Source organism: Thunnus maccoyii, chromosome 20 (assembly GCF_910596095.1).
Source record: "Thunnus maccoyii chromosome 20, fThuMac1.1, whole genome shotgun sequence".
Lineage (NCBI taxonomy): Eukaryota > Metazoa > Chordata > Actinopteri > Scombriformes > Scombridae > Thunnus > Thunnus maccoyii.
In genome coordinates, this window is record NC_056552.1 from 26,594,089 (window position 1) to 26,606,975 (window position 12,887).

Here is a 12,887-nt window from a genome sequence, read left to right on the forward strand (position 1 = left end):
CTGCCTGTAAAAAGGCAGTAAAGTGGTGTAACAGCCAGGCAGGAATACTCACCGACATCGATGCATGGTCATTGTTGTTATTCTGAGCAGAGACACCCCCAAACCAACCAAAAATGGAAGAGGGGGAGGGAAAGAGGGAAAGGACAGGAAAAGAAATGTGGCAACAATAAATGGACAGGAGGAGGTAAATTCAACTAGAGTAATCGTGCATGCTTGACACAAGTCAAATTAATCAAGGAGTAAAACTGGTAGTAAAACAAATCATTATAGCGTTAAAGTGCTGTTCGTTACAGCGGGTGTGGATGGGGAGACAGGAGACAAACAAGCTGGAACTCATTCAAGACGGGAAGGGATGTTTGGAGAGAAGAGCAGGCACGTGGCCCACGGAGAGAGGAACTCAACAGGCTGCAGTTGCCAAAACACACATTTACTGACCAAGTCCATCACACTTTGCTATCACCAAATAGTGCCTTGTTCAGGTGGATGATGTCAGTATGTGCAAAAGCAGTCTACAAGTCAGTAACAGCACAATCACCATGCATATGGACCGAACGTAACACATACTCAATTCAACTTTGCACAAACTTCAAAACAAGTCACTTTCAGACAGTACACACATTTTAATAGGGATGTGATGAACATCACAGCAAAGCAAAACAAGCAAAAACAGCAGACAACTGTGGGGGGTTTAGGGAAAATGGAAAGAAAAAAAAAGAAATGATCACATCCCTATTATCAACAAAAACACAATCAACACTGCCACACACTGTTTAAATACAACTAAAATCAATCTCAAAACCAAGAAGACAATGTCCCACACTTCCAAGAGAAAGGCGGCGGGTTCAGGGTAAATGGGTCAGAGGTTAGTGGGCGTGTCCAACTCACCGGGAGGTGTGTGAAGACCTGGAAAGTGGAACGCAGGAAGTTGATCAGGTCCATGAGATATCCAGACGCACGACCGTCCGACTCAGCCATGCCCCATTCATAGTCTGCAAGCTGGATAAACTCATCGATCTTCTGGTTCAGTTTGGTATAAATCTCTCCCTCTGCAGCATGACGAGCATCCTGGAAAACATCTTTTATAAGATCCTTTGACCAGACTTAATTAAAAAAAATAGTTTTAAATACATACAGTCATCCAGGAACAGAGATACAAATTTCTATGTATGCATGAACAATCTGCAAACCTGAAAACTGTTATGCTAGCTTTTATGCTAGCATTAGCAATTTGTCAGACCATGGCCCTATTCTTCAAATGTGGACAACTGAGTTAGCATGATTTGAACTTGATTTAACAAATGACTAGAAAAGTTTTGATACGCAGTACTATTGACTGATGATGAGAACGTTAATAATCAAAATTTGTTGGTGTAATTATCTCAACTTAATTTCACATGAGTGAAATACATACACATGATGAAATATGATATATAATCAAATATAGCCAATACAATTGGCTGCCACACTGAACTATTGTTAGAACAATCATATTATCACATGAGAGCTTTGTTTATGTTGCTTTTATTTAGCATGCTGACTGTCTTTAGTCAAAGACAGAGGAAAAAATGTGCCCTGAAGACACATTATTCCAAAAACAAACATCAGTGATTAACATATACACAAAATATAAACACAAAGAAGAATCCATATCACATTCATGTGTTACCTTGAAGGTGGACAAGCCATAAAGTCTTGTGGTGTGTACTGTTTCGGGGGAGACGTTGGTGATGTTTGTTATGAACTCCTCTAGATACCTGCAGGCCTGCTCCAGGTGGGTGGTGTTAATGATGATCTGCACCAGCTACAGAGAGAGAACAAGGTTCAGCTTTTAGACTAAATTCAGGTCACTGCGTAACAAAATGGAGGAGCTCCACATAAACAGAAGGTTTTGTCATGAGTACATGCATCATGGTGTTCACTGAATCATGGCTCCACCAGGATATACCAGACTCAATGCTGGAGCTGAGTGATAACTGGTGTAAACAATACACAATTAGAGAAACTACATGCGACCCTGACTTAGAAGTGCTCTGTCTCTCCATGAGACCTCCCTTACCTCCCTTGAGAGTTTGGGAACATCATCATCTGTGCTGTGTATATTCCTCCAAGTGGAAATGAGCTGCAAATCATCTGCCAGAACGCCTTCACACCCAACTCTAGTGCACTCCTAAGGCCCTCATCTTCATTCTTGATATCTGTTGACTTGAATAAGCACTAACAGGATTTCACCAGAATGTTAAATGTGGAACCAGCCAACAAAGCCAAGGCTCCTCCTCTCTCCAACTTAGATCACTCGGCTGTTCGTCTCATGCCCACATATAGATCTGTGTTGAACCAAAGCAGGTACAGACCATTTTTAGCAAAGTATGCAAGAAGAAATCAATGGGGATAGATGGCTTACCCACCTTCCTGCTAAAAAAATTCTCATCAGAACTAACTGTGGCATTGAATCCTGTTTTTCAACAGTCCTTAGTCAGTCACACTGTTCCAGCTCTCTGAAAAAATCTGCCCATCTGTACAGAGGATGCTGTTATCAGTGTAACACACCTGATTAGTAAGCATTTAGAGGACCCCAAGGCATATTCACGTGTTTTATTTACGGATTTTATTTCAGCTTTTACTACACTCCATCCACATCTGTTGTTCAGAAGTTAAATGACATGCATGCTGTGTGCTAGGCTGGCTCAGAGACCAAGATCATGTTCTTTCACAAGATCACATTCTACAACGCTATGCTGGAACACATCATTAGATATCATGGTGCGGCACCCTTACAGTCCAGTTAACATCAAGAATTGACAATATGGTGAAAACAGCAATGGAAGTAATAGGGAAGAAAAACACCCGTCCCTTCACACTAATTATGAGAGAACTGTTGTTAGATATACACATAGAATTCTGAAGGACCCTTCACACATTCTATATTCTGAATATGAACTATTACCTTCAGGTAGACATTACAGAACCATTAAATGTGAAAACAACCACTGTAAGCTTTTTTTCCTCCCTACATCCATAGCACTTCTCAACAAACAACCAGATCAATCCTTACTTGTAGTGCCTCATAAGTAAGGAGGCACTGTTGCATTCAGCTTTATGCATTATGAATTTTGGTTGTATGGTTTCATTCCTCATTTTATAATGTTTGGGTATTTATATCTTTCACCTCTCTGGGCATGTGCAATATTTACATATATTTTCTATTTTGTTGTATGTAATTACTAGGGATGTGCAGAGATCCCAGTATTTGTATTTGTATCTGTATTTGTTGAGGCAGCAAAATTATTTGTATCTGTATTTGTATTTGAATAAAAGTGGAAAGAGGCTTAAAAATCCTGTTTTTGTTTTTATTACACTTTTTTTTTTTAATTTTAGAAAATTATGATGAATACTGAGCTAAAACTTTACTCATCGCCTCACTGCAGCCAGACCTATCTATTTGTACACCCATAACACAGAGACAGCACACCGTGTCACGTGTAGGGAGGAACTTCAAAGGCAATTAATGCTTTGCACTTCTCATTTATTGCCTATTTTTTACAACCTAACTTTGTGGAAAGGAGAAGGGGAACAACAGTAGCTCAACTTTATCTCTGGGGAACACCCCCAACAAATAATTTTAAAAATATTTGTATGAAACAAAATATTCGTATAAAACCCACTATTTGTGCTTTGCCAAATAATGTATTTATATTCGGGCACACCCCTAGTAATTATATATTGAATTTAAGGTGATTGCAGTTGTATGTAGCACTACTGTCCAAGTCAAATTTCAAATATCTTATCTTCAATAATAAACCATTGGTCTACAGCATGGGTGAACTCTGTTGGTAACATTAGCGTTGATCCTACCTCAGTTAGTCCTATGTGAGGTTTCTTGATGAGGTTTTGCAGACAGCTGCTGAGTGTTCTTGTCAGCAGCAGGTTGGTTGATTTTCGCAACATATCGTCAATCTCTGTTGAACTGGATAAACAAACAAACTTTATGTTTAAGAAAGTCCAGAATTTCCAGAATGTCCAGTTGCACAACACAGAGACAAAAAAACTTAAGAAAGATTAGAAGGTGTCTGCTTCATAGAGATTTGTCACTGAGTCTTGACCTACTGGAATGAACATACAGTGACTGTTCTGTGAGACCTACCTGCGGTGTAGTGACTCTGAGAACTTGAGACTGGCGTAAATGAACTCTTTAACCTGTGTGTAGATCTGAGGGACAGACTGGGACATTGGCAGCTTCTTAGGAAAGTCCTGCTGCTTACACACACACAGACAGACAAAAAATACAGAAAACAGTTTTAAATCAGTGATTCATTATCTAATTCCACATTGAGGTCAATAAATTCAAGTCCTATCTGTCGGCATCTGGAGAAATGTTTTTCATATTCACCTCAGTTTCATTCTTCAAAACACTTTTACCTAATGCAGCAGTGCTGTAGAAATTATATGTCAAATGTCCTATAAGAAGACTACAATACTACTGATTTTGCATACATTCTAATAACTAATAGCTTTATGAATAGGTGCTCAGGACCAACTTATTAGCTCTGTGAGTCAGTACATGTTACATGAACTTGTTACCTTCTCTATCTCAGCATCATGGAAGGGAAAGCGGCTGACCACCAGTTTATATTCCTCCTCTGTTTCCACTGGGATGGGACTGTAGTTGTCCAACTCAAAGATCTCCCTGTGGAAAATAACAGTTCAGTGTTTGTGCACAGTATTAGAGCTTTGAGAATCTCTCTCTTTAACACAAAGTAGTTTGTTCAGTTGTTTTCATCAACTTTCATCTGAAGGTGAAAACATGCTGTAGTTTTATTTTCTTGTACTTATCAGAAATGTGTACCCTAAAGTACAAAATAAAGGTCATACAATCATCATGGAGATTTGTACATGTGTTAAGACAACAATCTGATATTTCAATAACATAAAAGTCCTCTCTGAAAAGAAATAAGTTACATAACCTGTACCAAGATCAAGACTTATGATCGATACAACACATTTAAGATCGCAAGACATGTGGCATTAACAACTTTTTTGTGAGACCGACGCATTTTGTTTTGTGGCCTTTGTTAGGGTCAACAATGCAGCAACTACCATGGCTTGATGTTGAAGCTAATGTGGAAATACCTTGAAGTGCCACTGACAGCCATTAGATGCTTCAACTGTCTGCCACCCAAAAATCCTCAACTTCTCTCTAGAGATACTAAGAATCATTTTTTTCAACAAATTATTATGGTCTCAGTCTCTTATTTCAGGCCCTCTAATAAGTGTGCTGGTGGTCATTTTGGAAATTATTGCTGCGTTAGTAAGATTTGAAGACTTATAATAGCTTTGATGTCTGCTGTGTGGGCGTTTGATTGATGGCTGTGATTGACAGTTCACCTGCTGCTCTCCATGGCTCCTGGACTCACACTGAGTTACACTACTGTCAGAATATTTCACTCAGTTAAATGTTATTGGATTATGAGACCTGCACTGTTAGCACAATTTAGCTAAACTGGCAAACTTTAGCTCAAGTAAGGTCAGTGTTCCCAGTAAGCTAGCATTTGCTTGGGTCCGAGGTAGTGGGATGTGTTTCTAGAGCATGAAAGGCAACACTCCGTACATCACACCTCGCTATGTCCATCTTTATATAGATTCCATGTGGTCAATGCATTGGTCTTATAATATGTCTTAAAGCGTTATGTGTTAGCAGTAATAGTTCCTGAAGCGTCGTTGGAGTTTTGATCAAAACTTAAGGATGTAACTACCTGCATGGTTTTGTCTCACACTTTAAAAGATGAGCAGAAATACAACTACAGACAGATAGGCAAACAGCAAAGCCCACCTGAAAACCAGTGCCCACTTCTTCAGCAGAGTTTCATTGTACTGGTCTCTGACCTCAAACAGTAAGTCAAACAGTCGGTTCACTGGAAAACCATAACCCTGTACACACAAACACACAAAATCAAATGTTTCAGCTGCTTTACAACACACCTCACAGTCACAAGTTGTTAAAATGAAGTACAGCTCTGAGCCTGACTGAGGCAAAAGAACCAACCTGTAGTGTGTCAGCAAAGATGACTATGAGGTTCTTCAGCTCCAGGACCAGGTCTGGATCATCACAGTATGACTGGAGACAACAAATTAAGATTCAGCAAACACTTGGATAGATATAGGTTAGATATGGGAGAGATACTGCGTCTGCAACAGCAACAATAATAAGACAATCATTTATGAATGAATGTTAAAAATGAGGTTTGTAAAACAGTGTTATTAAATTTGGTTTTGGAGAGTTGTAGAAATTGTTGGAGGCCCCTCCAGTTACAACATTGGAAAGGTGTTTGGGGGGAGAGGTGTTTCCAAAGCACTTCTGATGAAGCAAACTGGCAGCAGAAGTCTTTTTGCATTATTGCATGGTGCTGAGTAATATAGTATATAGCCAAATGCATATTTAAGACCCTTTTATTGGGTCATTTTCTCATAAGACAGTCAAAAATATTACAAAGATCAGCTGGAGATGGGGCTTTCCAACCAGTTCACAAAATGTATGCTAATTAGCTAGCAATCTATAGCTAATAAAATCTGCCAGTGATAGTCGGCATGTCAGCAACATCAACAGACATTGACTAAAACTGAGAAGCTGCTTTTGTCTTCTTCTGTTTGAGCTCAAAGACAGCAGCTGTTTCTGAAACCACTTCTTCTTTACTACATAGTGCATTATATTTATTTTCTGTTATTTTATTTAAGTGTCTGAATTCTGAGTGTGAAATGTATGCTTTATACAGAGCCCTCAAAAAATGCACAATGGATGAAGGAAGTAGAGGCATGGCATGTACACTACTCTGTGCTAACAATCCCACAATCCAATGCATTACATTTGATTGATGCAGCACTATGCCTGCAAAATGATGTGTGTCCGATATGTCAGTTTACTGCTCAAACTTATTGAGTGTCTATTATGTGTTATTATGTTATAGTGAATGAGTGAACAAGTTGTGTTTTCAGACACAGTACTATTCTTCCAAAAATCTTCTACAATGTCATTGTAAACCGTGTGCAATGGTAGACAGCAAAGCTTGACAAGCAACAGTAACTGAGAGGGGTGGGACTTAATGAAGGGTGAATTAACACCAACAAAGTCACTCCATTTTTCTGTAGTTCAGAGTGATTTATGACCCTGAAAGCAGCACAGTCGAGTCCCTTAACATTGACACAAGGATCCTGCCAAACACAGGAGTGTGTAAATCAAGCAAGAGAATGAACACAGCCTGAGATTTGACGTAAAGCAGTAGCCGCCTGCCTCTCTGTTTACTCAGACACACACACACCAACAATCAGATGGAGACTGGACTAAACAGCAACAAATCACAGCAGTGATAGGAAAGTATCTCAGCAGATTATTTGTATGTGTTTATATCGACCATACTCTGGTCAGTGGTGGAAGAAATGTACAGATGTTTTACTAAACTAGCAATACCACAGTGTTAAAATACACTATACAAATATTTTTCTTAAGTAGTAGAGACTATAGCTCTCAAATGAATGCTTTGTAATACTGAGTACTTGAGTAAATGTACTGATTCTGGTTCATGCTATGTGAGAATATATCATGATTTTTTAGTCAGGGAGTGTATTTTTTTTCTATTTGTTATTATTAATGATGATGAATTGAATAGTAACTGTTGTGTTGGGGGGGGTTATTCATTAATATATTGAGAGAACTAACACTTTGTAGACCATTTGTAATTATTATTTCTGAACATTTGTACACTGAATTTGAGGTGAGCAGGCTCCTCCTCGACAGGTCTGTGAAAGACTTTCTCCCTGCGGGCTGACCATGCAGTGGTAAAAGCAGGAACCTGGCAGAGTGGAGCTGCCTGTGTCATGGCCCAGCAGAGGGGCTGCAGGCCAGGGGGCAGACCCAGGGCTTTGTAAGTCTTCTCACCCCACACTGTGCGGCCCATTCTCTGGCCTGTTAGCATAATTCTCTGGGTCATTTACAACTGACTGGAGCCCAGCTGTCAGGAATATGCCTTCTTAATCTGCTGTTATTGTTGCAATCTGTCTCTCATTAAGGCTCCAATGACCTCCTCTTTGGCTGCATGCGTATGTGTGTTTTGACCTCTTCTCTTGAGAGTGACATCATTAGTGTGTTTGTGGGTGCACTGACCTCCACAGTGTTGTGTGTGTGTGTGTGTGTGTGTATCAGCCAATGAATGAAGGTTCTTAAAGGATAAATAGATCCACAGCAGGCTCTATTATCTCTATTAACTCTCAACAGTCTCCTTTGCTTTCACAGCTCACTCCCTGCTGGTGTGTGTATGTGTGTGTGTGTGTGTGCGCATGTGTGTGTGAGTGAGTGAGAGCCTACAGAGTGCGTTCGGAGCACAGCGATGATCTTGGACAGGGCCATGTTCCACAGTTCATCAGTGAAAGCTCTGGTCACCAGCCCCCGTGCGGCATGGAGGATATGGTCCTCCACAACAAAGAACCTGATCACACACACACACACACACACACACACACACACACACACACACACACACACACAGAAAAGTCAAGATAATCATCAAGTCAGTGGGATGTTATGTAAAAATTAAATTCTGTACTGAGATACTGAAGTGTAAAAAAAAAATCTCACCCCACAATCTGATTGAAGTATTTTCTGTAGCCTTCCACGGTCTCATGCTGGACATTCACACACACACACACACACACACAAATCCATGTTAACACACACAGCAACCATCACAGCATAGTGCTTCTTAAGTCATCACCTGCTCAACTGATATAGATTGATAGATTGATAAAGATAGAATGTTATCTTGTGGTATTGCATTTGTAAGTATGGACTGATTTACAAGTTCAGTCAAATTCTAACATCCAAAACAAGGCAACAAGGTAATGCAAGAAATAATCGGTTCTCCTTTTTAACAATGTTTATTGTTTTTTTACAGTTACTGTTGACCACTTTATACTTCCACTTAAGAGACACTATGTGTAGACACTTAATGTGACTACAAGGCCTTTCAAATTATTCTCATAGCAGCCAGTTTTGAGGCTATCCTGGTGGAAGTCAGTGCAGTCTTCAGGGGTAGCAGCCATTTCTTTTTGTTGTCTTTTTTGATACTACCACAAGGGGGCGACGACAAGAGAACTGTTCCAAGCTCCAAGTGAAAATTGGAATAGAGTGGAATTCAGTGCCCTCATTTAATATGCTGTATTTTCCTTAAATGAAAACTTTAGTCAAGAAAAGAACTGGAGAGCATTTTCCAGCACTAAAGGTAGGGCTTGTTAATTACTGCCTCACTGGCTCGTTCACTTTACTGGTTATCAACTCTTCTACGTCTCTGAGTCAAAGCTGCTTCGTCCAAAACATTTTACCAAATGGAAGAGTTGAAGTCAGTAATATTAACTCCTGGTGTGGACTACAAATTTCATTCAGTTCTTGAATTTCATAATTATGTGTGTTTAATGATGCTGCCACTATATTAGCAATTGTCTATGGTTCCATTTGAGCCTGTTTGTGTGTTGCTCACCATGTTAGCCTGTGGCTGCAGTACTAGCCTGGCCTGTTTTTTCCTCTGTTTCCTGTAGTAGTTCTCAAATGTTTCTCTGTCACCCTGCAGACACAAAGAAATACAACAGACTTCAATAACCACTCCAATGGTAACTGATAACCATAGTACTGTAGGTGGATCAAGATTGTTTTTGTTGTTACAAGTCAGAATGCCTTTATTTAAATATTCAAAAAATGAATGCAGTGGCATAGAATTTAGAGAAATACCGAATCTTGAGGAAACGGAGCATGTTTGAAAGCTGTAATGGTGTAAATGAAAGAGAAACACTCTCATAAGCCATCTAAATTTGAAAATGCAATAATATAGCTTTTCAAAAACACTCCAGAGTGGACACATCTCTCATGATTTTGGACAAATAAAAATAAAGCTTGTTTAAAGGATGATGTTTTCCTACAGCGCCCTCCACAGGCCTAGCTAATAGGAGCGGAATATCTTGAGTCTCTTTCACACATAGTTCCGGGTAAATTACTGGGATAACCTTTCAGGCACCACTAGCGAGAATCAGTGAGAGCATTCTGGCTAATGAGAGCAGAGGTCCAACAGAAATGGTCAGTGAAGAGGTCATTAATTCATCATGTTAAATTTTAAATGCTGCTACAACATTTTCTTTCATTTTGGCTTGAGTTTTAGAGTTCACAGTTGTAAAATGTGTTGTGACACTGCTATGATCCAGTTTGTGAGTGAGTGTGTATGTGTGAGAAAGAGACACCTACCAGCACAGTGTAAATGTGTAAACACCTGTAGACAGGTGAGAAGTCTACCAGGTCCTGAGCTGTAAGAATCTGTCAGACATAAGATGAGGAAACATGTTTACTCTTAAATATTTCTTCTGCGTGATCATATGCTTGAAAAGGAGGTATTCATTATGCAACATGAAAAAAGACTGTGAGACTTTGTGATCAGGACTCAAATATCTACATACTGTATATATGAATATAGATTCAATACTGTAGCCATGACATTTGTATAACAGAAAAACACAACTCCTACTGCATTTTCTATGAACATCTAGCTGCCATTGCATTAGAATGAACTAAACATCCTGTAGTCTGAGGCAACAAATAAAACCCAGTTTAGGAACAGATGAGTATATTTATTCTAGTCTGATCACTTTCTGTCACGACCCCAAATACACATGATGTTTCATCACCTCTTCATCGCCTTCCTCCTCGTCTCCTGTGTCATCGTCCATCATCAGACCGTTGTGAGTGTGAGTGTGTGTTCGTCCATTGAGGGAGTACACAGGCTTGGTGTAGTGGCCCAAACTAGCCTGCTTTGCTACTGCACTGTTAAAGGTCCTGTGCTGCTGTGCCTGGAGGGACACATGACACACACATACACTGATCAATAACCTGATAAATACCTTCAAACAGCTATTGTGATAATTATTAAAAACACAAACTCTCTTACCTGTCTCATGGCGGTCTCTCCGACCTTGTCGGAGTGTTTTCTGATGCTCTCGAGGAAGTCCTTGAGGTCAGACATGGAGATCTCCTTGATCTCCTCTCTCAGTCTGGGCAGGTTTTCGGCCATGATCTGACAGAACCTGTACTGGCTGACTCTGCAAGAGACACAGCACAACCAATTCAGTTCTGTCTACCTTCAAAAGTACTATCCAATCTAACCAGCAGAATCTTCAATATTATTTGTGACAGTTTTATAAAGAATGCTCTGCATGTAAGACTGAGGATAATTTAATTTTCCCATGTGATGGCACCATTGCCTCCTTAATGAGATGTAATTCTGGGACAATAAACAAGAAGAAATCAATATTAAAGCTGTACTAATCAATATTCTTACATCAACAATGGATCAAATAACTATGTATAATGTGAATGCTGTCGCTAGTAGTGACAAACCCACAGACAATTATCACTATCTCTGCAGTTTCCCTCAGCTCTACACAGCTTTTTAGCCTCTTGCAGCTCAGTGTTTTGGTTTCACAGCTGGAATTTTACTGTTTTGGTTCGGTCTTACTGTTCTCATTAACTTCCAGCAGCAACAGACAGCTGTTTTCAGTGAAAGAGCTCTGATTAACCTGCTGTACACTGCCAGCACCAAACAGCAGACAGACAAAGTTAAAGACTAGCTGGTGAACATAGTGGAGCATTCAACAACACCAGCTACACCACAAAGTAAAGTAAATAAAATCTTGATTTGAATAATTACATTTAAAATCTGGTTGTTATGATGATTGTTTGAAACACACTAACACCATGTCTGCACAGGACACGTAGCATGAGCAGCATGTCAGCAGTAAGTGCTCCATTTTTCATGTGTCTACAACACTCATCTGTTCATCAGATGAGTGTGAGACGGGTGACTGAAAAACAAGGCTGAAGCGCTTTCTGTGTAGTAATGGTGTAAGCATCAACTGCGGAGAAGGGATTAAGTTGCAGGTGGGGTTTAGGAGTTTTATTGGAGTATTCCTTCAAAATCTGGATGGTATAGATCCTACCTGGGGATGTAGACCTTCTCCAGTTGCTCCATGGTTTTCAATGCAGCATAGTATCTGCAGAGACAAACAATATAGCTTCAGTTAGGATGTAATCTCAGCTATGGTCCTTCATGCACAAGCATGAAGGTTAAGTTTACTTTTAAATTTGGTTCACATACTGCCTGGTTACAGATGGACCAGGGTTTATTAAGAAAAGGGAACGATAGAAAGTAACAGGAAAGGTAACAGTAGCAAAAACCAGCATTGCAGTAAATGTAAAACAGGTGTAAAACAAGTATATGATAGTGTTCTGAGACAACTTACAGTGCATCCAGATAGTGCACCTGATGGATTACAGACTAATGTATTAAAATTGTAACCAGCATATCAAAATATGTTGGGATAGTGCTCCCTATTTGCTAATTGAGCTATTTGCTCACGTTTTAAAGGCCTAACTAGGGAATCAAAGAGCTACATATTTTATTTCCGAATGCCTATTCTGAAACCTATTATTGTGGTCTTTCATAGTGTACACACATCACAAGGGTTCAGCCTCAGGTCAGTGTGCTGAGCTCCCATCATTAGGCTGATAGGCAGGCTGTGAAGAGATCTAATTGGTCGGTCAGTGAGTGTAAAATGTGTTGTATACACATGAACAGAAGACAGCCTCATAAACTCTACAGTGAAAAGGTTTGTCAGAGTGCAGAGCACCAAGACGGAGGAAACAAAGGCTGCAAGTGGCGGGACATTGAACAAAATGTGACCTGAGCAGCAGTACATACAGTGCAGATAATAATGTGCATTTGCGGCATACAAACTCATGCCAATTTATAGACACAGTGCTTAGTCCATGTCATTAGTGCTTAAAGTAGACTCTACACACACTT

At 39.7% G+C, this 12,887-nt stretch overlaps 1 protein-coding gene across 2 annotated transcripts in view; it reads right to left on the reverse strand.

The window, feature by feature from the left end:
* Nucleotides 1-12,887, reverse strand: part of exoc6 (exocyst complex component 6) — a 54,559-nt gene that overhangs the window by 23,781 nt on the left and 17,891 nt on the right. For both annotated transcript variants that reach the window (XM_042396698.1, XM_042396699.1), the window contains exons 6-19: nucleotides 12,022-12,075; nucleotides 10,974-11,124; nucleotides 10,714-10,875; nucleotides 10,277-10,345; nucleotides 9,522-9,605; nucleotides 8,624-8,670; nucleotides 8,354-8,474; nucleotides 6,041-6,112; nucleotides 5,828-5,925; nucleotides 4,579-4,684; nucleotides 4,142-4,251; nucleotides 3,853-3,964; nucleotides 1,667-1,801; nucleotides 886-1,065 (exon numbers count right to left, since the gene is read on the reverse strand). In XM_042396698.1, coding sequence (XP_042252632.1) covers nucleotides 886-1,065; nucleotides 1,667-1,801; nucleotides 3,853-3,964; nucleotides 4,142-4,251; nucleotides 4,579-4,684; nucleotides 5,828-5,925; nucleotides 6,041-6,112; nucleotides 8,354-8,474; nucleotides 8,624-8,670; nucleotides 9,522-9,605; nucleotides 10,277-10,345; nucleotides 10,714-10,875; nucleotides 10,974-11,124; nucleotides 12,022-12,075 — 1,501 coding nt within the window. The remainder of the gene's footprint in view (nucleotides 1-885; nucleotides 1,066-1,666; nucleotides 1,802-3,852; nucleotides 3,965-4,141; nucleotides 4,252-4,578; nucleotides 4,685-5,827; nucleotides 5,926-6,040; nucleotides 6,113-8,353; nucleotides 8,475-8,623; nucleotides 8,671-9,521; nucleotides 9,606-10,276; nucleotides 10,346-10,713; nucleotides 10,876-10,973; nucleotides 11,125-12,021; nucleotides 12,076-12,887) is intronic.